The sequence below is a fragment of the Octopus sinensis genome, linkage group LG4 (genome assembly GCF_006345805.1).
Source record: "Octopus sinensis linkage group LG4, ASM634580v1, whole genome shotgun sequence".
NCBI classification, from domain to species: domain Eukaryota; kingdom Metazoa; phylum Mollusca; class Cephalopoda; order Octopoda; family Octopodidae; genus Octopus; species Octopus sinensis.
In genome coordinates this window covers 106,616,641-106,639,140 of record NC_043000.1, presented here as the reverse complement: position 1 = coordinate 106,639,140, position 22,500 = coordinate 106,616,641, and the positions used below count along the sequence as shown (strand labels likewise).

At 35.3% G+C, this 22,500-nt stretch overlaps 1 protein-coding gene across 2 annotated transcripts in view; it reads right to left on the bottom strand.

Annotated features, from left to right (window-relative positions):
* The window catches only part of LOC115211080 (chitinase-3-like protein 1), a 54,810-nt gene that overhangs the window by 996 nt on the left and 31,314 nt on the right, over window positions 1-22,500 (bottom strand). For both annotated transcript variants that reach the window (XM_029779969.2, XM_029779970.2), the window contains exons 2-8: window positions 16,061-16,110; window positions 15,336-15,600; window positions 10,298-10,409; window positions 5,893-6,014; window positions 5,463-5,574; window positions 4,091-4,276; window positions 2,482-2,601 (exon numbers count right to left, since the gene is read on the bottom strand). In XM_029779969.2, coding sequence (XP_029635829.1) covers window positions 2,482-2,601; window positions 4,091-4,276; window positions 5,463-5,574; window positions 5,893-6,014; window positions 10,298-10,409; window positions 15,336-15,600; window positions 16,061-16,079 — 936 coding nt within the window. In that variant the 5' untranslated portion in view covers window positions 16,080-16,110. The remainder of the gene's footprint in view (window positions 1-2,481; window positions 2,602-4,090; window positions 4,277-5,462; window positions 5,575-5,892; window positions 6,015-10,297; window positions 10,410-15,335; window positions 15,601-16,060; window positions 16,111-22,500) is intronic.

Sequence of the window (22,500 nt, the reverse complement as noted above, 5' to 3'; positions counted from 1 at the left end):
TTAGTGAGTGGGATTGACTCAGTGCACAGCCTTTCCTCACTTAAAAAAAAATCTTCTTGCACAGGCATTGCACGATAACAACATTGATTAAGCTTCGTGCAATGGCCATACTCGATAACGAGGGGGCAGCCACCATGTATGTATGTATTCATTTGCAGGCTTCCTACAGCATTAAAAGTATTTCAACTCTTATTTCTAGGTGGGAGAGAGGGTAAGTCGATTATATCAACCCCAGTACTCAACTGGTACATATTTTATTGACCTCTAAAGGATGAACTGTAAAGTCGACCTCAATATTTTGTCGGGAGTGCTAACGATTCTGCCAGCTCTCTGGCCTGCGTGGTATTAGTAATAACAATAATAGTAATATGTATCTCACCATGTTTACATGCACTCTAGCACATCTTGGTACATTAAGTCAAATTTAGTGACGATCGAATTTTTCTTTATGGTGTCGCATTGCTCTCTGCCATTTATATTGATATTTTGTATATGCATTAGCATTCCGCTAAATCATCCATAGACTTCTATGGTAAAATACATATATGATGACAGACGGAATTGCCCGACATCTGCAGAGCGAACGGTCCTACGGAAATAGGCGAAACATAACGTTTAGTCTGAATGATTCTCGGGGTGGTGATGGGGCAGTTACAACCCATGTTATCATTTGTGAGCTTCCTACAGCAGTAAGATTATTTTAACTCTTATTTCTAGCACTGTAGGTTCTTGGTACCCTTAGTAACACTTAGTTCTTCCCACTACTACTACTACTACTACTGTTGTTGCTGCTGCTGCTGCTGCTGCTGCTACAGCCAATGAACTGTTGCTACTACTCCAACAACCACTACCACCACGGTCACTATTACTACTACGACCAACAGTCTCTACTACTACTGCTATTACAGCTAAAGATCACTTTCACTACTACAGCCAACGATTCTAATCAACGCATGAGACAGCCATTATGTTCCCATAATGGACTCTCTTGAAACTAGTAAAAAATAATTATGAACTTTTCTTTTACTACACTTAACTTTTAAAAATATATATTTTTGATAAGGTTCGTTTTTTTTCAAGAACCGAAACATGTAAAATCTCTCAGAAAAATAAAATTTATCTTATATAGTGTGTAAATAAAATCGTTTTTCTTTGGAATAGAAAAAAAGTCTATCTTTATTTCTTCTTTTTCTGGTGTCATAAATTTAGGTTAAATCAGTGTTTCTCAAAGGGGAAGACTATGGGACGGTCGGACAAGTTGTTTTGAGAAAATGTGGTTTAAATGTTTGACAACTCAGCACCGTCCATTGGACGGAAGGGGGGGAGGGCGTTTTGCTCGTATATATATATATATATATATATATATATATATATATTACCTGAAGAAAACACACCTGATTACAAAAGTTCTACATGCATGAGTAAATTGTAAACAATAGTACAACTTCAAAGTTAATAAAAATCCTTAATGATACTTTGCCATCACAACTTACCATACAATCTAATTATCAGTCGAGAGAATTCAGCTTACCCTTGAAAATTTTAAATTAGCAGTTAAGACAGACAGACATATAGATAGATAGATAGATAGATAGATAGATAGATAGATAGATAGATAGATAGATAGATAGATAGATAGATAGATAGATAGACAGACAGACAGATAGATAGATAGATAGATAGATAGATAGATAGATAGATAGATAGATAGATAGATAGATAGATAGATAGATAGATAGATAGATAGATGATACTTTCATTCTGTTATCTTCATCTCTGTTCTAAAATCTATTCTAGTTTCTTTGTAATTTATTCTAACCTTTTTAATGTCAGTTATTAGCTAGTCTCTCAAATCTTTATCCTCATCACGTGAAACACTGTGCCAGCTGAATCATCGAGAGAACTTTATGAGAACAGTTGCTGCTCAACCTCTTTCGACTTACATCCATCCGGCGTAAAAGTACGAGCATATATTGGATAACATAGTTTTAAGAGAAATTAGCGAGATGGTAAATTCTGGAACTTTTTTGGTCATAATTATTATTAGTACTGACTCATATATTTTTTAGGTTACTAAAATAAGTAACAGACAAACATTGAGGGTGGTTTTATTGACAATACTCAACACACAAAATGCTTCTACGTGCTAAAAATCGTTCAAATGCTACCGAAAATAATTTTACCGTTCATTCTTTCAGAATTGATAAGTAAGCATCAGTCAATTACTAAAGTCGATACTATCGACTGTACCCTCCCACCAAATTTCTAACCTTGTGTTTCTGAAACAAACAGTTATTAATAGCATTTTCGAGTCAAAAGGTAGATCTACTTGTGCCATATCCCAAGCAAAAGTCTTCTGTGAATTTCTCACCCGCAGGATGCTAATTTAGGCGTTATAGGGTTGCAAGTAAAAGGTGTAGACGTGCTCAAACTACTAATTTGACATTAAATTATTTTTTAAAAAGCAAATCGGAAGAATACCTTTTCTGTTGCACTTTCTGGGTCTTCGAAAGTTACCCAAAGTTTACCATCATATAAATACGGTACACAGCATCTCTCATCATATACCCGTACAGCACCATTCCGAAGCGTCATTCCCACCTGAAGAAGAAAACATATTTAATATAAGACATATCTAATCAAATACGACATGATATATTTGAATTAGAAAGTATTTCATACAATTGAGTGTCTGGAATTTCTTTGTTGTTCGACTTACTAAAATTAGCAGCTAAATTTCCTTCATAATATATCTTGTATTTTTTTTTTTAAAAGGTAAGACTTCAGATAATGAAGTCCTGCAAAGACTATGTTTGGAAAATGCCAGCAGAAAGGCCACAGCTGGAAGGCTTCTGATGATAGGCCTGTTTGATCAGGGCTGGTAGCAATGGCAATCATTTGTTTAAATAAGCCGTGCCAATCAGTGAACCATTCTGCCTGTTAAAAATAATAACTAAATACCCTAAGATCATACCCTATGGACGGAAAGGTGCATTAGATAACGTATTTCTAGATAAACTGTGTCAGAAAATGAAGGGTGCTCATAAGCAGGACGTTTTTTTCTCATATGTGATCTGCATCAGGGTTGCGCTAATGTGAGGCTAATGAACAACTTTAAATAAACCCTTCTTGCTAAAAATGGCTACCAAATATTTATTGAATCAAGATATACGAACAATTTTTATGCAGGAAGTAAAGTATAAGTTACTTTGTGTGTGTGTGTGTGTGTGTGTGTATGTGTGTGTGTGTGTGTGTGTGATAATTAGGGTTTACACCATTCTAACTGCGGTTGTGGTCGGTTAGCAAATGTCGGCTTCAAGGGGTCTAGAAATAACACACACACACACACATGTATGTGTCTTTGTGTGTGTAAACAAGTACATAAATAAGCATGTCTACACACGCACACGTTAGTAATTGAACAAGTGAGTTACGCACGTGCCTTCTTCCAATCACTTTTTTTTTTGCTTCTTTATCCTCTTCTCTGAACTTTTCTTTGTATATCCAACGAAGGGCCACTTTTACTCTTAACTTACCTTTTATGACTTTCTTCGAACGTTAAACAAATAACATTCACTGAGAAAGTGTGTGTATGTGTGTGTGTGTGTGTGTGTGTGTGTGTGTGTGTGTGTGTGTGTGTGTGTGTGTGTGTGTGTGTCCATATATATCGTTGAAATCTCGGGCCGTAGAAGTTGTCTCATAAAAGATCCCTTTATTGATGTATTATGTTAAGAACGTAACGAACTTTAGAGCTAGACGCAACGAGATCGTCACGAAAGCAACGCGAGAGTGACAGATGTGCATTTCACTATTTTTGCGGATCGTTAATGTCACCTCCAGCACGATGTTTCCTTAGACGACCACTGTAACCTCCGACTTTAAAAGCAAAATCCACTTCTAAAAATTGCACACACACACACACACACACACACACACACACACACAAACAAACAAACAAACAACAAACAAACAAACAAACACACATACACCCACACTCACGCACGCATGCACACACACACACACACACACACACACACACACACATAAACATGTATATATAATTTTCAAAATCTTAGAAATACAAAAATACTTCTTCATATGTAAATAGTCCTTTTATTCGTAGAATTGGTCCTGGGTCTCCAACCTCTTCGCTTCGTGCTTTTACTCCATGTTGAGTGACGGTGTGCAGACGGTAACTCCGCCCATATGTCGGTAGACCCCATAATAGTTTTGATGGCGGTAGTCCAAGTTCAATGAAAAAGTCAACAAGTCCTGCCTGGAAAATAAAATAATATAAGTAATAAACAGATATAGCTAGCACCTCTCTCTCTCTCTCTCTCTCTCTCTCTCTCTCTCTCTCTCTCTCTCTCTCTCTCTCTCTCTCTCTCTCTCTCTCTCTCTCTCTCTGCATATATTGTAATCTTTAGAAACCTACAATAATGTGTCGTATTCCCAAAAAAAGCAACTTTTCAGGCCCCTATTCTACTTCCAGTGCCACAGAACTGACTTAAACAACCGTTAACCACTAAGTCTACCAACAACATCAGTCTCGTCTCTTTTCTGCGATCTTCATTACGGCTTCCCTAGAGCCACATTTCATTGGATAGCTACTCTTCTAAGTCACTCATCAATGAGAGAAGTAAAAATCTCCTAAGTTGCCCTCTTATGGGTACTGTCTTTCGTTTCTTTGAAAGAAAGCTTCCTGCTAGATAACAGTTAATTCATTCATAATTTGATCCATGAGATTATTTCTCGTCGCAAACATCGAATCTAAGTGAAGATGCCATGTTGCACATCATAATAAATTTATGTGTGAATCTGTTTATGCGTGTGTATATGTACGCATGTGGATATAATAGCTTAATCAGAGGAGAGAGAATAGCTATCGTGGTATTTTCCACAGCCTCTTGTCAGTTGGAGAAATGGATGAAGTTATCTATAGACTAGACACATAACTCAAATATTTTAGAACAGAGTAGAGTCTACTTAAAGCAACAAGTGACCATAATGGTATTAAAGCAGGCAATGTATTATACCTAACACCTATGAACAGAAACTGATCTTCCGTCGATAAAATTGCACTCACAACGCTTTGGTTGAGTCGAGACAGTGGAAAATTTGCCCAAAGTGCTTCCAGAGGTTTCCAACTCATAATAACGTAGACATATCAGTATCCATCTGTAGTTATAGCCTACAACCTATGCCGATGGTGCTAAATAGCTGATCAGTTATCCCAGGAAAGATAAAATGACACAATTAAAAATAACAAAAATTATTTTAAGTGTAAAATTTAAGACGGGAGAGGCAAATAAATCAGTGGTAAAATCGGTAACATGGTTATCAGATCTCATAAGTACAAGTTAGCACTTTAAATTACTAATTACTGCGAGTAATGTATGATATCATTTTACGACAGTAAAAATCTAAGCAGTTGTTTAATTTGTTCATAATATATCACCTACCACAGTAAAAAATTTGTTATCCCCTGATCCTGTATGTAAGGGACTGTGATAGCAAGTTTTCTTGGGAGCTGTGTTTAAATCATATGTCGTAGCGGTAGCGAAGTCAATGACTCTGTGGATAAACAATGTTATTTTTTAAAATAAAATCAAAGTTTAAATGGGAGTAGTAGTAAATCAAATCATATGCATAGCAACTTAACAATATATACAACATTTAACATATTTGACTCAAAAATACTTTATCTACTTGATAACATTCACATTATTTACTTAATATCGTCAATAATATTTATAATGTAATTCACATCATGTATATTAAACATGTAACTCCTCATTAACCCCTTGTTAGAAACAACCTTGATAGGAACGAAGATAAACCCAACAAAAACAATTGCCATACCCATAAAAATAATTTTAAAAGCTCAATTACTTTCGAAGTATGCTAAAATCAAATGTCATCAGCTGTGTTCTTGTGCTGGGCAGTGAGACGGACATCAATAGTTTTTGCCTGTTTTTATATCTAACTTCTCGTAATAAAGCTTCATGGAATTCCTACATATGAAACAAAAATACAGTCGTTAGTACAAAATATTAATTTAGATTTTTTTCTTTTCTAAATATATTTCATTTCAAAAAAATTTTGTGCACGTTTGTGTGTGTGTGTGTGTGTGTGTGTGTGCGTGCGTGTGTGTATGTGTGTGTGGTGTGTGTGTGTGTGTGTGTGTGTGTGTGTGTGTGTGTGCGTGCGTGCGCGCGCGCGTGTGTGTGTGTGACTTCTATTTTTTTAATTATTATAAATCTTCCACTGAGGGGGTAGCCGATTTCCAACAGATACAAGACTCCATCTTTGGGATGTAATTAACACAGACAAATTCACATTTGGAACATGAGAAAAGTCTTGCTCATTTTTACTGTTCCACTCACAGACTAGACTTGTAATGTACGAATCTGCCAGTCCATTTCTCTTTCTGAAAATCCCAGTTTATCCAGATCCTCCTTTAAGCATTTACTAACAAAACTTAGTTTCCAATTATTATTGTTATGAATAGTCTGGAGGTTTCGAAGCAGTTGTCCGTGGATATCCTCTTTTTCTTTGACTTTCAAAGAGATATTTATATCTGCAGGGCAGCTGACCTCTATGATGGTACATACTTTTGCCCCCTGTCCCAAACAACAATATCCGGTCTGTTATGTTTACATTTGACAGACGTTTTGATGGGAATATTCCACCAGTATTCTTTGAGTTGGTGTTTATGAATGTATTCCATAACTGAAGTTATTTTTAAAGTTCATTTCAGGGCGGGTCTTTTTTACAAATGGCATTTTAAATTGTTTTAGCGACAACATCGTGCCGCATAAGGAGGTAGTACCAAGACGACATGGTAAGACAGCTGCTAATCACATGCGTGTTGTCTTCCACAGAAACATGACATGTATGTATGTATGTCATTATTCAGTCTATCTCAAGATTTCTTGCCAATAGAGAAAGAACCGGTTTCTAAGCTAAATCCAAGACTCCTTCATTGGAATTTCAACATCAACAACAAGGTATTTTTGTACGTATGTATGTATGTATGTATGTATGTATGTATGTATGTATGTATGTATGTATGTATATATGTATGTATGTGCAGATTTGTATGTTTTATGTATGTATTTTCATTCATATAGTTGCATATCTTGACAGTATAGGATGAGACACTACTGGTGGAATATCCCAGTGAAAACCTTAAGAAAATGCAAACATAATCTACCAGACATATTGATTTGGTGCGGATAGAAGAGAAACTATGAACAGTAACCCGGCTAAAGATTAATGAAAAGGAAAACACCTGCGCTGAACTATGGAGAAAATTACAAGTTCAGATTTATACATTTAACTATTTGGTCACAAGGATATGTAACAAACAGACTAAACACCAATCTTGAGAAATTAGGCTTCTAGATACAAGCCATCGATGGAACTGTCAAAATCTGTAAAACTTTCCAAAAGTTTAGCATCTAAGTATATGTGCTCATGTCTTGACATTCAACCTTGACATTCATGCATGAGAATACATACATAAAACAAATACACAAACCTGCGCGTGCATTGAAACAAATATTACGCACATACGCACAAATATGCACAAATACCCGGTTGATGTTATTTAAAATTCCAATGAAAGAGCCTTAAATCTAGGTTAGAAACCGACTTTTTCTATTGGCAAGAAATCTAGAAATATAACTGGATAAAAACATACATATATTCATGTATTGATCGACATGCTGTACTGCTTGGCAACCGCGCCGGAAGCTCCAATACGAACATTTCAGAGTGTTTGAGTGTCAATTTGAGGACAGTGCAGAGGATTCGGAAAGAGTTCGATGAATCTAATGGTGATTACGAAGGTACGGCAGCTCGGAAAACTCACTCTAATCATTCTGATAAGAAAAGAACTCCGGAATTTGTTGGTGAGATCCAGGCCATGATTGACAACGATCCCTGCAAGTCATTCAGGTTCATTATCAGGGACATGTGAGTGTCTGAGTTTCTCGTCAAGTAGGTAGTACATGTCATTTGGTATTCCTCACACAAGATGAGAAAGGGTCAATTTTTATCCGAAGCCGTCAAGGGCAAGAGGAAAGACCGTGCTACGAATCTTCTGAACAAACTCAAGCATCTTCGTCAACCGAACATGCTTTGGTTTTCCTCAGACGAGAAATAGTTCAGATGGTGAACACACAGAACAACCGTATTTGGGCGTGAATCTGAGGACAGTGCAATCGTAGGACATGTACCGAGTGTGATAAAAATCAAACATCCAGTCAACATCATGGTGTTTGGAGCGATCACTAGTGATGGCGACTTTATGCCTCCATTCATCTTCTCACACGGCCTCAGACTCAACACAGAGGCTTACATCAAGTACCTGGAGGAGATAGTGCTGCCCAGGTCAAGAGGGTGGCTGCTGGAAGACCCTATGTCTGGCAACAAGACAATGCACCAATGCGCACAAGGAGAAGCCAGTCGTGCATGTCAGACAATTTCTGCGACCACATCACCCCAAAAATCTGGCCACCTGACTCCCCAAACTGCAACCCCCTTGATTATTATGTGTGGGGCGCAGTTGAGCGAGAGACCAACAACATTCCTTGTAACACCAAAGATGAACTGAAGGCAAGGATTATGGTAGCATTCACCACCTTAAACAAGGGGACCGTCCAGAAGAATTGCAGGAGATTCCGAAATCGTCTGGAGACCCGTGGTTGAAGTCAATGGCGATTTTATTAAATAAATTTACTCTTTGATATTTCAAGATATTTTAATGTAATTTTGGTAAATATATTTATTAAAATGAGATGTCAGTGTTATTTTCATTTTTGCGTAATTTAGACAACAATTTATTCACCGCACTCTGTATACATATATATATATATATATATATATATATATATATATATATATATATACACCATCACACACGCATATATATATATATTGCAGTGAAGCAACGTGAAATGAAGTGTTTTGCCCAAGAGCACTATGCATCGCCTACTCTAAGAACCGAAACCACAAACTTGCGATCGTGAGTACGGCACTTAACCACCCGGCTACGCGCCTTCTGATTGTATTTACACGAGTATAATTCATGAAGTTTACAAATTCAAAATTTTTTGGCAGCATTATTCCTGTACATAAAAAAAGATAACCGTACGAAAATGAAGATCAATAACAAATGTACGAAGATGAAGATCCGAGAACCGTAGCCCAGAGACAACTAACTATTAATATATACTCTTTATTCAAGGCGGCGAGCGAGCTGAATTGTTAGCACGCCGGACAAAATGCTTCACGGCATTTCGTCCGTCTTTACGTTTCATGTTCAAATTCTGCCGAGGTCGACTTGGCCTTCCATCCTTTTGGAGTCGATAAAATAAGTACCAGTTTAGCACTGGGGTAAAAAAAAGTAAGGTTAAGTTACCTTCTCGAGTCATGCTGACTCACAAGGGCTGGTTTCCCAGTTTCATGGCCTATATATTCCGCACATGGACTGGACGCCAGTCTGTCGCAGGATTACTCATTTTTGCCAGCTGGGTGGCAAATGAAGTGTTTTGCTCAAGAATACAACGCGTCGCTCGATCCAGGAATCGAAACCACAATCTTACGATCAAGAGTCCAATACCCTAACCACGCGCCTCCGCAAACACCGGGGTTCAACGTAATCGACTCATCCCCACTCCCGAAATCACTGGTCTTATGCTACAAATTGAAACCAGTATACACTCTTCATTGTCTGCAGCAATGAAACTGTGTGCATACAATGGCGGATGTATACAATGACATGTAATTCTGTAAGCAACCTGATGATCTATATTCATACAAACTATTGTTTAAAAGACGTTGTTTGATTTAAAAGATTAGAAAGTGATTACTTGATTTAGAAAGTATAAGCTACATTAGTAACATGTGCTGGTAGTGAAAAAATATCTCCAGTTTATACCTTTACAAATACTGTAAATTTCTAAAATGATTCTATTTCATTGGTTTCTTAGATACATAATACACCGTTGCTGAGGATCGTGTTTCCTCATGATTATATTGTACTCGAGTAAAGTATATACATGCATATATAAGTATGTGTATGCGTACACAAATATGTATACATACATACATACATACATACATACATACATACATAAATATACATATATATATATATATATATATATATATATATATATATATATATATATATATATATATATATATATATATACATTACGTGTGTGTACGTGTGTGTGTGTGTGTGCGTTTAAATTCTCTTGTAGCATGAAAATATAAAGATACTGACCAGTAGAAATATTGATAACGAACTTTTGTCCACAAGTTTTGGGTTGTTAACCGATAATTCAATTCCGTCGAATTCATATTCTTTTAAAAATATTATGGCTTGCTTGAAAAATCTGAAAAATAGACAAAACATTGATGTATTGCAATTTTTGAACAATTGTAACAACTAACAAAGACAATAGGCTTTTGAAAACTTGAAGGATGCAGGGAGTAATGTGCACTGCCTCATTTCATCGGTCTACTTATATATACGTGTGTGTGTTTGTGTGTGTGTGTGTGCGTGTGTTTACACCAAAAGCAAAAGTATTAAGAATAACAAGCGGAATAAGGATAACATCTGGCTAACAATCCCCTTCGCGAATGACTAAATATAAATACCATTGGAACTCACATACAAGGTACAGGAAATTTCTTCACCACTTATATACATCATTCTACTTGAATAACGGAATGCAAATACAATAACCTTATATATCTCTCTTCTATTTTCATTCTCTTATTTTCCTCTGTATTTCGTATCTTCTCCACAATAATTAATGCTCATTTTCTCGCACCGTCTCTGATGAAGGGATATATAAAATATCCCTGAAACAGCTGTAAGACCTTTTCTTGATAAATGTTCTGAAAACTATTTACAGCCTTGGATTTTTTATCTCAATTTATATATATGCATTCTAATATATGACCCACGTGGGACTCATCATTCGTATCTTTATCGAACCTGGAGCTTAACTATGGTCTATCCATAGCACTTACTTAGCGTTACCCGACACTTTTTGGGTGTTCTTGACACCAATACATCTCATACCCTACATTATATATATATATATATATATATATATATATACATGACTGTATGTACGTATGTAAACACCTATGTGAGCGTGTGCATGTATATATATATATATATATATATTATATATATATATATATATATATATATATATATATATTAGTACGGTGTTCTAACGATCTTACCAGGCAATGTATTCTACTGAGAAGTAAATATTTTTCTCAAATAAATTAAATGAGCTTATCTCATTAAAACTACGCTAGAATTTGTTATTTCTATCTTCTGTTTGCTGATTCAGAATTGGTTTCCATGCCAAAATCTGGAATTTTTTCAAAATTTCTGGAGCAATTTATCAAGTAGCAAAGCGTGACCGATTGTTAGCAATTTTGTGTATTTAGTAAATGAAATTAAGTTACAAGGCATTGAAATAACTCCTACTCAGACACACAGGGTTACATACAGAATTACACACACACACACATACACACACACACATACACATACACAAAAAATCCACATACAGACTCACAAACACTCTCACAAACTACCACGTGCACAAACACCCCGAAGATAAGTGTGTACTTACCAAGATATAGTTTCTTCATACACAGATATATATAGACTCACACCTCATTTCTACGGATACACACACACACACGCACACACACACACACAAACACACACACACACACATAGAAGCATACTAAAGAAAACATACTTATTTAATGTATATTCTTTTATTTTTCACTTGTTTCAGTCATCTAAGTGCGGCCATACTGGGGCACCCCCTTAATGGAGTTTTTAGGCGAAGAAATTGACCCCAGTACTTAATCTATCAGTCTCTTTTAAAGAACTGCTAAGTAACAGGGACGTTAACACACCAACATCGGTTGTCAAGTGTGATGGGTGGGGAACACAGACACAAAGACATGCATAAATGTATATATATATATATATATATATATATATATATATATATATATATATATATATACACGACGGGCTTCTTTCAGTTTACCAAATCCGCTCACAAGACTTGGTCGACTTGAGGTTTTCGTAGAAGACTCTTGCCCAAGCTGTTACGCAGTGAGACTGAACCGAACATGCGCATATATATATATATATATATATATATATATATAATATATATAACGGGAAGCTTTATGAAAATAGACAAAAGACGAAGGCAGGTTTACGGAAATAAACAAAAGACGAAGGCAGGTAGAATACAAACAAACAATTGTATTAGTATGGCGCTCAGGAAATATAAATAAAACAAGTCTTTAACGTTTCGAGCCTACGCTCTTCAACAGAAAGATACACAGAGAAAAAACACAGAAAGAAGGAGAGAAAAAAATATGCGTGCAGAAGCTAGCGAATCAACATGGCGATCTGATTTCGGCCAGAAGTCAAAGATCAAACATGAGATGCAAGATATATACCCAAGACTCAAATTACATTCAGGCATCGATCGCAAATAAATATAGCCTCTTATTCTTTTCTTTTTATAAGTTGTTTTCTCCTTTTCCAACTTTTGTTGAAACCGATGGGAGCTACCATCATGCGTGCGTGTGTGTGTGTGTGTGTGTGTGTGTGTGTGTGTGTGTGTGGTGTGTGTGTGTGTGTGCATCAGAACAACATATTTAATATCCTTTCTACTGGAAGCACAAGGCCTCAAATTTGGGGGAAGGGATTAAGTCGATTACATCGACCCCAGTGCGTAACTGGTACTTATTTATTCGACCCCGAAAGGATGAAAGGCAAAGTCGACCTGAGCGGAATTTGAACTCAGAACATGAAGACGGGCGAAACACCGCAAAGCATTTTGCCCGGCGTGCTAATGATTCTGCCAGCTCGCCGCCCTAACAGCATATTTAATATAAACTTCATTTTATTTCTGCAAGTTAGATACATATCACAGCACTCGTTAGTTTATATAACAGTAGCTTCAACGTATCCGTGATAACCATAACAGTTTAAACGATCTAAACATTATTTCGTAGCAATTTTTTTTTCTATTTTCATAAATGCCTCATTGAAAACTGTGATTACTTTTGATCTGACAAAATGATGATTAAAAAGAGAATTATTGAATCTTTTAATTAGAAAACCATCAAATTGTTATATTTGTTTGAAAAAATCCATTCAGTACATGCACACACACACACACATTTACAACACACACACACACACATACACACACACACCACACACACCACACACACAACATAATATTATATATATATATATATATATATATATATTATATATATATATATATATATATATACATATATATATATATACATATATATATATATAGGTATGTATGTATGTATATAGGTATGTATGCATATATGTATATATGCATGCATGTATGTATGTATGTATGTATGTATGTATGCATGTATGTATGTATGTATGTGCCTGCATGTTAACAGTCTGCTTCCTAACCACATGGTTTCGGATTCGATCCCACTGTGTAGTACCTTGGTCAAGTGTATTCTACAATTCCCGCAAGTTGATCAAATCCTTGTGAGTGGAATTGGTTAGGCGAAAACGGAAAAAAGCCCATCGTTGTAGGGGGGGGGTGAATATGTAAATGGTGGGCTTCTGAACAGTTTACATCTCAGAAAGCATTCAACTTTAGTTGAGATACACTTACCAAAAGTACTTTTCAGCTGGATCGAACCTGTTACCGCTTGTTTTAAAGAGTGCTTTTCAATTAAACAATTTAATTTGGAAAATTACCTATTTCTTCTATGATGGGTAATAAAATCTGCTCTCATATATATATTACACCACACTACACATATATATATATATATATATATATATAGATATATATAGGCGTAACCAAGGCTGTGGTTAAGACTTTACTTCGCAACCACGTTGTTCCAGTTCCCGTCCCTATGCACAGTCAAAAATCGGCGTAGTTTATGTTAGTATCGCTTTAGCTCTTTTAACATAGTGGTTCGATAAACAGAGAGCGATATCTTAAGCAACGGACCTAAAGAAGCATTTAACAGTTTTGTTGTATTATCCAACTATCCCGTTGTTAGTCTACTCCTAGGCCCCCTACCAGTTAACTCGGATTGAAGGATCCATCCTGCGATTCTTTCCTGCGACATTCTAATCACATGAGAAATAGCGGCCGGTGAAGCTGCCTGATATCCGAGCCACACACCCTATCGAGTAACGTTACTCCAGAGATCCTTCGAAGGCACCCTATTTTGGCCGCTTGCATTTGTGATCATGCACTTTCGGTCTTTATGCAACATTCTTGACCATAAGTGACGACAGGCACGAAAACCGAATTGATGGTAGCGTTTATAATACAAAATATAAATGAAGTAAAATTTATTTGTCTATAACGATCTTGAATTGGTAAGTCAGAATATGAATGGTAATTTTTGAAAAGTAGTGAATCTTCAGGATATATGATGACCGAAATATAACTGATACTAAGATCGTGATACTGCTACAGCTAGGAGATACACCTGCACACGGAAGGAAAAGCATGGTTATAATAGTGGGTGGTCGTCTGTCGAGAGTATCGGTATACATGTGTGTGATGATACCTATCTATCTATCTATCTATCTATCTACCTATATAATATATATATATATATATATATATATATATATATATATTCTCTTATGTTATTGGAGCAGTGCTTTTTAGTCGAAGAAATCGATGCCAGGACTTATTCTTTGTAAACCCGGTACTTATTCTATCGGTCTGTTTTGCCGAACCGTTAAGTTTTGGGGACGTAAACACAACAATGTAAACATAGACACAAAGACACATACATAAATACACACACTCTCACACACACACACACATAATATATATATATATATATATATATATATATATATATATATATATATAATATATATATACATATATATATATATATATATATATATATATATATATATATATATATATATATATATATATATGTATATATGTATGTATGTTTGTATGTATGTATGTATGTACGTATATGTATGTATATATATAATTTAGAAATGTGTATCTGGTGATGAAGATTTGAATATTTTTGCTCGACGGAAATTACATAAACTATAGAGCATATAAATTCTTTAATTTTATATAAGAAATAGTTCTTATATTTAATTGATATCGCAATAATTTCACTGGGTAATTATTGAATTTAGAAAATGTATTTATTGTAGACAAGAAAAATGTCAAAGTAGAAAGGAAATATGTACAAACCCGGAAAGATTACCGCGATAATTTACTATAAATTCGAAGAGACCTTCTTTGACAGAGAGAAGTATTTTCAGTTTAGGGTTTTTTTCCTTGAGTGTAGCGAGTTGACGATAAGGTTTCACATCTTCGCCTCTAGTCATAGATAGTTCTCCGTTCCTCACCTCAGCATGAGCAAAGACAATATGCGTACAAAGAAATGGATCAATATCTTTTGCTTGAAGTAAATTACGTTGGTAAACGTAGTAACCCAGAATTTTGGGCTGCGGCGCTACAAATAAAAGTATACTTTATTTAGAATAAGGCTGTAAAAACAAATATCAGGGAAAACATTTTTTAAAAAATGGCTTTTACTGAAAGATAAATCCATGAAATGGTTGTTTGTGACCAAAACATTAAAATCTGCCTTGCGGTGAATAGGTACCAGAGGACAGAGTAAGCCTATGCTGTTATGGCTTACTCCTTCCTCTGTAAACATAACTGTGAAATTGACGAATCTTTCATCACTGTGTGATTTTAAGTTCAAATTTTCATGTATCTTTGCAGTAAAATCACGATAAGTATGTTGTTATGCTGGGTAAATCAGTTTAGTTGAATAGAATATTAAACTTTATTCTGATAATTATAGATTCTATCCAACTTTATTCTTTATCCAACTGTATTCTTTATCCAACTTCAGAATTTTGTTTTTAATTTAGGATACTTGAATATAAAATTACTTAAGAACTCACCCTCGAAAAGGTGGGCCATTTATCAAAATTTCTCTGGAAGCTTGACGTCACTGTGAAATGAGAAGAGTAAACAGCATTAATTTAAAATATTTTCAATAGATATTAAAAAAATGTAATTTCTCAAAACATGTCTATTTTTTTTTTTTTTTTTTGCTTTTATTTTACAAAATAATATTTATTACCAGTAAATTCCAGGTACATTCAAAAATACAATATAGTCAAGACGGTGAATTGGCAGAGCTCTTAGAGTTTTTATAGAATGCCTCGCAATATTTGTTCCGTTTCCCTACCAAGGTCAATTTTGCCTTTTATTCGTTTAGAGTCGATAAAAAGAAAGAATCAAATTCGGATAGTGGATTGGTGAAACTGTTAAAAGTTGTCTTGCAGTATCCCTTCTGATTCTTTACATTCTGATAGCAACGCCTATGACGTCACTGGTGCCAAACTGTATCGAACCAAGTTTGTGACTTTTCTCCAAGACAAAATCAGTGTCGTGGAGACTAACATACATAGGTAACTGCAGGTCTTCCTTTAAAATATTGTCCAAGCCTACACGTGTGCATTTAGATGTATAGTCAACGCTGATCAAGGGAAACCCTACAACAGTATAACCATTCAATTAATTAAAAAAGTGAAGCAGATATTTTATTATAATATACTCTTCTATTGAAGAATTTATATTTAGTAATCAATCCTGTTAAGTGCTCTCTCTCTCTCTCTCTCTCTCTCTCTCTCACTCTTTGTCTCTCTAGCGCGCACACAAATACAAAATAGCTGTCCGTATCTACATCAGAAATCCGGTCATTATTTTTCATTTGTAAGCAGCGCAGTTGTGTCACACAATCGAAAAAGCACCGTACAAGAAACCGTATTGTTTTTAGTTATAACTTTTAATGTTCTGAGTTCAAATTACATTGCGGATAAATCTAACTTTCTTCCTTCTGGGTGCTATAAAACAAAATGCGAGTCGGAAATAAGTACTGGGATCGATACAATCAAAATGAAAAGCCATGCTCCTGAACGGCCGCAATCCAATGGCTGAAACTAACAAAAGAATAAAATATAGGTAGTTAGTGGTGGCGCAGAGTCTTTAAAACGCCAGACGAAATATTCTTGCAATATTTAGTTACACTAAGGCGGCGAGATGGCAGAAACGTTAGCACGCCGGGCGAAATGAGTAACCGTTACGTTCTGAGTTCAAATTCCGCCGAGGTCGACTTTGCCTTTCATCCTTTCGGGGTCGATTAAATAAGTACCAGTTACGCACTGGGGTCGATGTAATCGACTTAATCCGTTTGTCTGTCCTTGTTTGTCCCCTCTGTGTTTAGCCCCTTGTGGGTAGTAAAGAAATAGGTATTTCGTCTGTCTTTACGTTCTTAGTTCAAATTCCGCCGAGGTCGACTTTGCCTTTCTTCCTTTTGGTTTCGGTAAATTAAGTACCAGTTGTGTACTGGAGTCGATCTAATCGACTGACCCCCTCCCCCAAAATTTCGGACTTTGTGCCTAGAGTAGAAAAGAATATTTAGTTACGCTCCGTTGTCTTCTGAGTTCAAATCCTGTCGGATTGGGGGTGGGGTCGACAGTGCTTTCTAAACTTGTAGAATAAATATCATTAACACACTGAGGAGTGGGGGTTCATCTCCACCAAATTCACCCATCCCTGAAAATATGTGGCTTTGTGAAAAAGAATGATATAAATCTTTAATATATCTGAAATATTTACCTAAGGGCTATAGAATTACCTATTGTGATAAAGTTTGTATTCGGATTTAAAATAAACATACATTAATGATGTGATAAGACAAGTAAAAACAAAAACGTTCCGCTGGCACGATGAAATGAATTTTCATTCTTACGAACCACCAGGCAAGAAGTTGTTACCAGTGAAGATACAATAAGGGCAATATTTTCTTTAGCATTCGGATATATTACGTTCTAATTGAATAACATACGTTCCAAATTTAGACACGAATGTTACAACAATAAACAAGCACGTTTAGAGCATTCGCAAACATTCCTCGTGGCTTACTGCCACTTCTCTTTCTCTCCCTCTCTGTGTCTGTCTTCCTGTTTCGTTCTTTCTCTCTCTCTCTCTCTCTCTCTCTATCTCTCTCTCAGTCTGCCTGTTTCTTTCTCTCTCTGAATACTTGATCATTGTGTGGGGGTGTATTCGTGCGTGTAGATATGCATACACTATAATGTGTGTGTATGTGTATGTCAAGAAATTTCATGTAAAATATATAATTATATATATATATTTATATATGTGTATATATATAGATATGTGTGTGTGTAAACGCTGATATGTATTGAATGAATGAGAGAAGGGGTATTTAATACATGTAGAATATCTGATATATTTAAACTGAATATTTATCTCGAAAGCCAACTTTCATGTTACTGTGTTGTAAGACTACTCGCCTGAAGATCGCACTAGCATGAAACTCTGGTCATGAAATTGATAGGCAGTTTAAATTGATATATACACGTGTGTGCGTGTGTGCGCGCGCGCGTGTGTAGCCACTACACATTCTTTATTTTCTCTCCTTGTTTCTTTCTGTGTTCCTTTCTGTGGAAGTGCGTAAGCTCGAAACATTAAAGACTTTTTCACTTCCTGAGCGTTAAACTAATACATCTGCTTGTTGTCTACACCACCTGTCTTCGTCTTTTGTTTTTTTATATGAATTCTCCCCATGTATATATATATATATATATATATATATATAATAATAAATATTAGGGAATAAATCCAAATTTACAGGGAAAAAATCAGATTTAGGATTAAATCCAATTTTATAGTAAAATATTATAAAATATTATTAGAGACAAAACCACTATTTTGCAAAACAAACAAGGAAAGACTTAATCAATACATAGTCATTTTCATACTTGGTAGCAAATTTATTAAAATTTTATGTATTGATTAAGTCTTTCCTTGTTTGTTTTGCAAAATAGTGGTTTTGTCTCTAATAATATTTATATATATATATATATATATATATATATATATATATATATATATATGTGTGTGTGTGTGTGTGTGTGTGTGTCTTGTAAACAACTTGCACATGCAAATGCTACCAGTTAAAAGCTCCGTATATCGGAAGCTAGCAAGTGTATGGGGTCATCAGGAGAGAATGCGCGCCGTTTCGGGGCCTACCTCTCGACGGCATCAATGCGCACTGCCCCCCCCCCTCACTGATATGAGGCCCCGCTTGCTAGATCAGCTGGTTATGAAGAACTCAATATACTTCTAGCCATCGCTCATCGTCTCTTTTTAACCAAATCTAGTGGCTAGCCTTCTCCACTGTAGATTGGATATCAGTCATGGTGGTATTGACTTTACGATGAGTTAGGCCTAACGATAACAACAGTCGTCTCACGCTGTGTCCTACAAACCCTCTACATCCGACTTCGATAGGAAAATGTTCCGCTTTCCAGCCTGCGTCTTCACATTCCTCGGGGAGGTTTTCATAACGGTTTAATTTTCGAGCTCGAGCGGCGTCCGTATTATCTTCGTGAGGAACCGTTAGCTCGACTATATTTACAACTTTCTTTCTTTCACACCACATCAAAATATCTGTATGTATGTATGTATGTATGTATGTATGTATGTATATATATATATATTATATATATATATTATAATATATATATATATATTATATTATATTAAATTAGAGATAAAACCACTATTAGGCAAATCATTTTTCCCTGTAAGTTTGGATTCATTCACTAATATTATTATATTATATATATATATATATATATATATATATATATATATATATATATATATATATATATATATATATGTATGTATGTATGTATGTATGTTTGTTGCAACGAAAGAGGTATTGGTTTAGAATAGCATTCTGTATATCTTACTTAACGTGGACATACTATAGAAAGCCACGGCGGTATTCGTCTTGAAAAAGTATCTCGTACACACGTTTAGTTCTAAGAAGCACAGAAATGTATGAGTAGCAAATGAAAAGCGACTGGCAGTGGCGGTGGAATTACTAAATCCAGATTTCTCCCTGCCTGCTATTTGCGACACCGGTAATCTGTTAACCAGTTTTTCTATATAAGTGGAGGCTAAATTTGTCTAAGCATGCTGTTGATAATGAATATTTGCTACCGAAGCTGCGCAAAAATGCAGAAATCTTTGCTACCAAGGGATACTTGTTTGCGAGAGGTGACTATGTATTTTTTCTCCTCTTATTGAACTAAGTGTAACAGGAAATTTAGTAACATTAAAAGCATAACTCACAACATAAAACCGTTTCGATTTTCTATAGGATCAGCATCTTTTACATCTGAAATTCTGCAGGGAAGTGTAAACATCACAACACGAATTCTGTTTTTTTTTGCTAAATATCTGAAGTGTCTTGTTTGCAGATTCTTATATTATAATCATTATCAGTATTATTGTTGCTGTTGTCGTAGTTATTTAGCTCAGGTTAACTTAACTCTGACCTTTAACGTTTTGTGACAAAATTTGTATTTATTTATTTTGTATTTGATCAGTAAATGTTGTTTCCTATTTGTTTCTATCTAGAAATCAAAGGAAATGACTACTATTCCCTTCATACTTTGCTTTTGTGATCTGGAGATCAACGTTTTGAAACTGACCTATTTTCCATCACATTTCAGACAGATTGCTGAAGCATGAATATTGTTATAGCAAATATTCTGCTCAAAACCACAGATTTACTTATCAGTTGCTTTATCTTAACCACTTGAGCATGTCCTTTAGTGGCTGACAATATGTGAACCTCTGATCATAACCATCATAGCCATGTGTCGAGAGAGATTCTTTGAGGTTTGAATAAATGTAACAAATGCAAAGTTTGAAGGAAATATTTGCCATTTTCATACTTTCAAGGAAATAACCGTTGCTACCCAAGGACAAAATCGTCCTACGCAGAGTAATCAAAGGCATTTCGGAGAACTAATTCTAGCAAGTCAAGCGACTAGGTAGAGGTGTCCTCATTGGATCAAGGTGGAGGCTACTGATCTTGTTATTGATGTCAGAGGCCTATCGAACCTTTCTCAAAAAAAAGTGTTTCATCTTGCAACATTTACATCATGCTCTAATCGAATTCGTTTTTCGCTCCTTTAGAAAGTTGATAAATTAAATACCAGTTGTGAACGTGGATCAGTCATTTCAATCGAATACAAATCTATTTTACTTACTAACATATACAAATGTACATAAATTATTTATTTAATTGTTTAACTATTTATTGTTGCTTTGACATGATAGAAACAAAATACAAGTTGCAATACATCTGGAAATAAGTAATAAATGGCAACGTTCCTTCGTGTGTGTGTGTGTGTGTGTGTGTGTGTGTGTTGCGCACTTACTTGAGTCTGTGTGTATGCACGCGCATATGGTATATGTGAGAAAGCAAATGAGAAGTTAAAACTCTGTGTGCTATTTATGTATGCATTTATGCATGTATTCATGTATGCATCTATGTGTGTATGGATGTATGTATAGGCATTTTGAGAAAATTGCTAAGAAATTGTAAAGCAAAACATAGCAGACAGTTAAAATAACATCTGTAAATGTGCGCAAAAAACTATCTTCCCGAATCTTCAATTGTTATGCAAGTCAGTGATGTGCGTGCATATATATATATATATATATATATATATATATATACACATACATACATATATACATACATACATACTCATATATATACATGCCTATGTATGTATGTATGTATGTATGTATGTATGTATGTATGTATGTATGCATGTATGCATATTGCCAGGGGAGCTTCCAGAATTCTTTTCACCAACAAGCAATTCACACGTGGATGGATGTAAACCGACAGATTTGTGTTGTCTATGAAACACACTGGTTTTATGTATGTGCGTGTGTGTATGCGTGTGTGTGCGTATGTGAGTGTAGGTGTGCGTGCCTACACACACGTGTGTGTGTACCTACAAACATATGTGTGTATATCTACACACACACGCACACATTCACACACACATATATACTGTATATATATATACAGTATGTGTGTGTATATATATATATATATATATATATATATATATATACATGCTGTATAAATAAATGTATAAACACACACACACAACTTTTTTACTACTTGTATTTATAAATATGTTTGTTTATTTGTCTTTCTGACATCTATATCTCTATACTTCTGTCAGCTTTTTGTTTTTCTTTTGTCCCTACCCTATCTTAGTCTCTTCATGCACATCCTCGTTTTGTACGAGCTTTTCTTTTTTTCAGTTTCTGCATGAATATATGAATGTGTGTGCGTGTGTGTATATGCGTGCGTGTGTGTGCATGTGTGTATCTGTGTTTGTAGGTGGGATTGTATATGTCTGTCTTTCTTTGCTCTTTCCAAATCATTAAGAACATCAATACGTTGCACAGACTGCTGTAACTATAT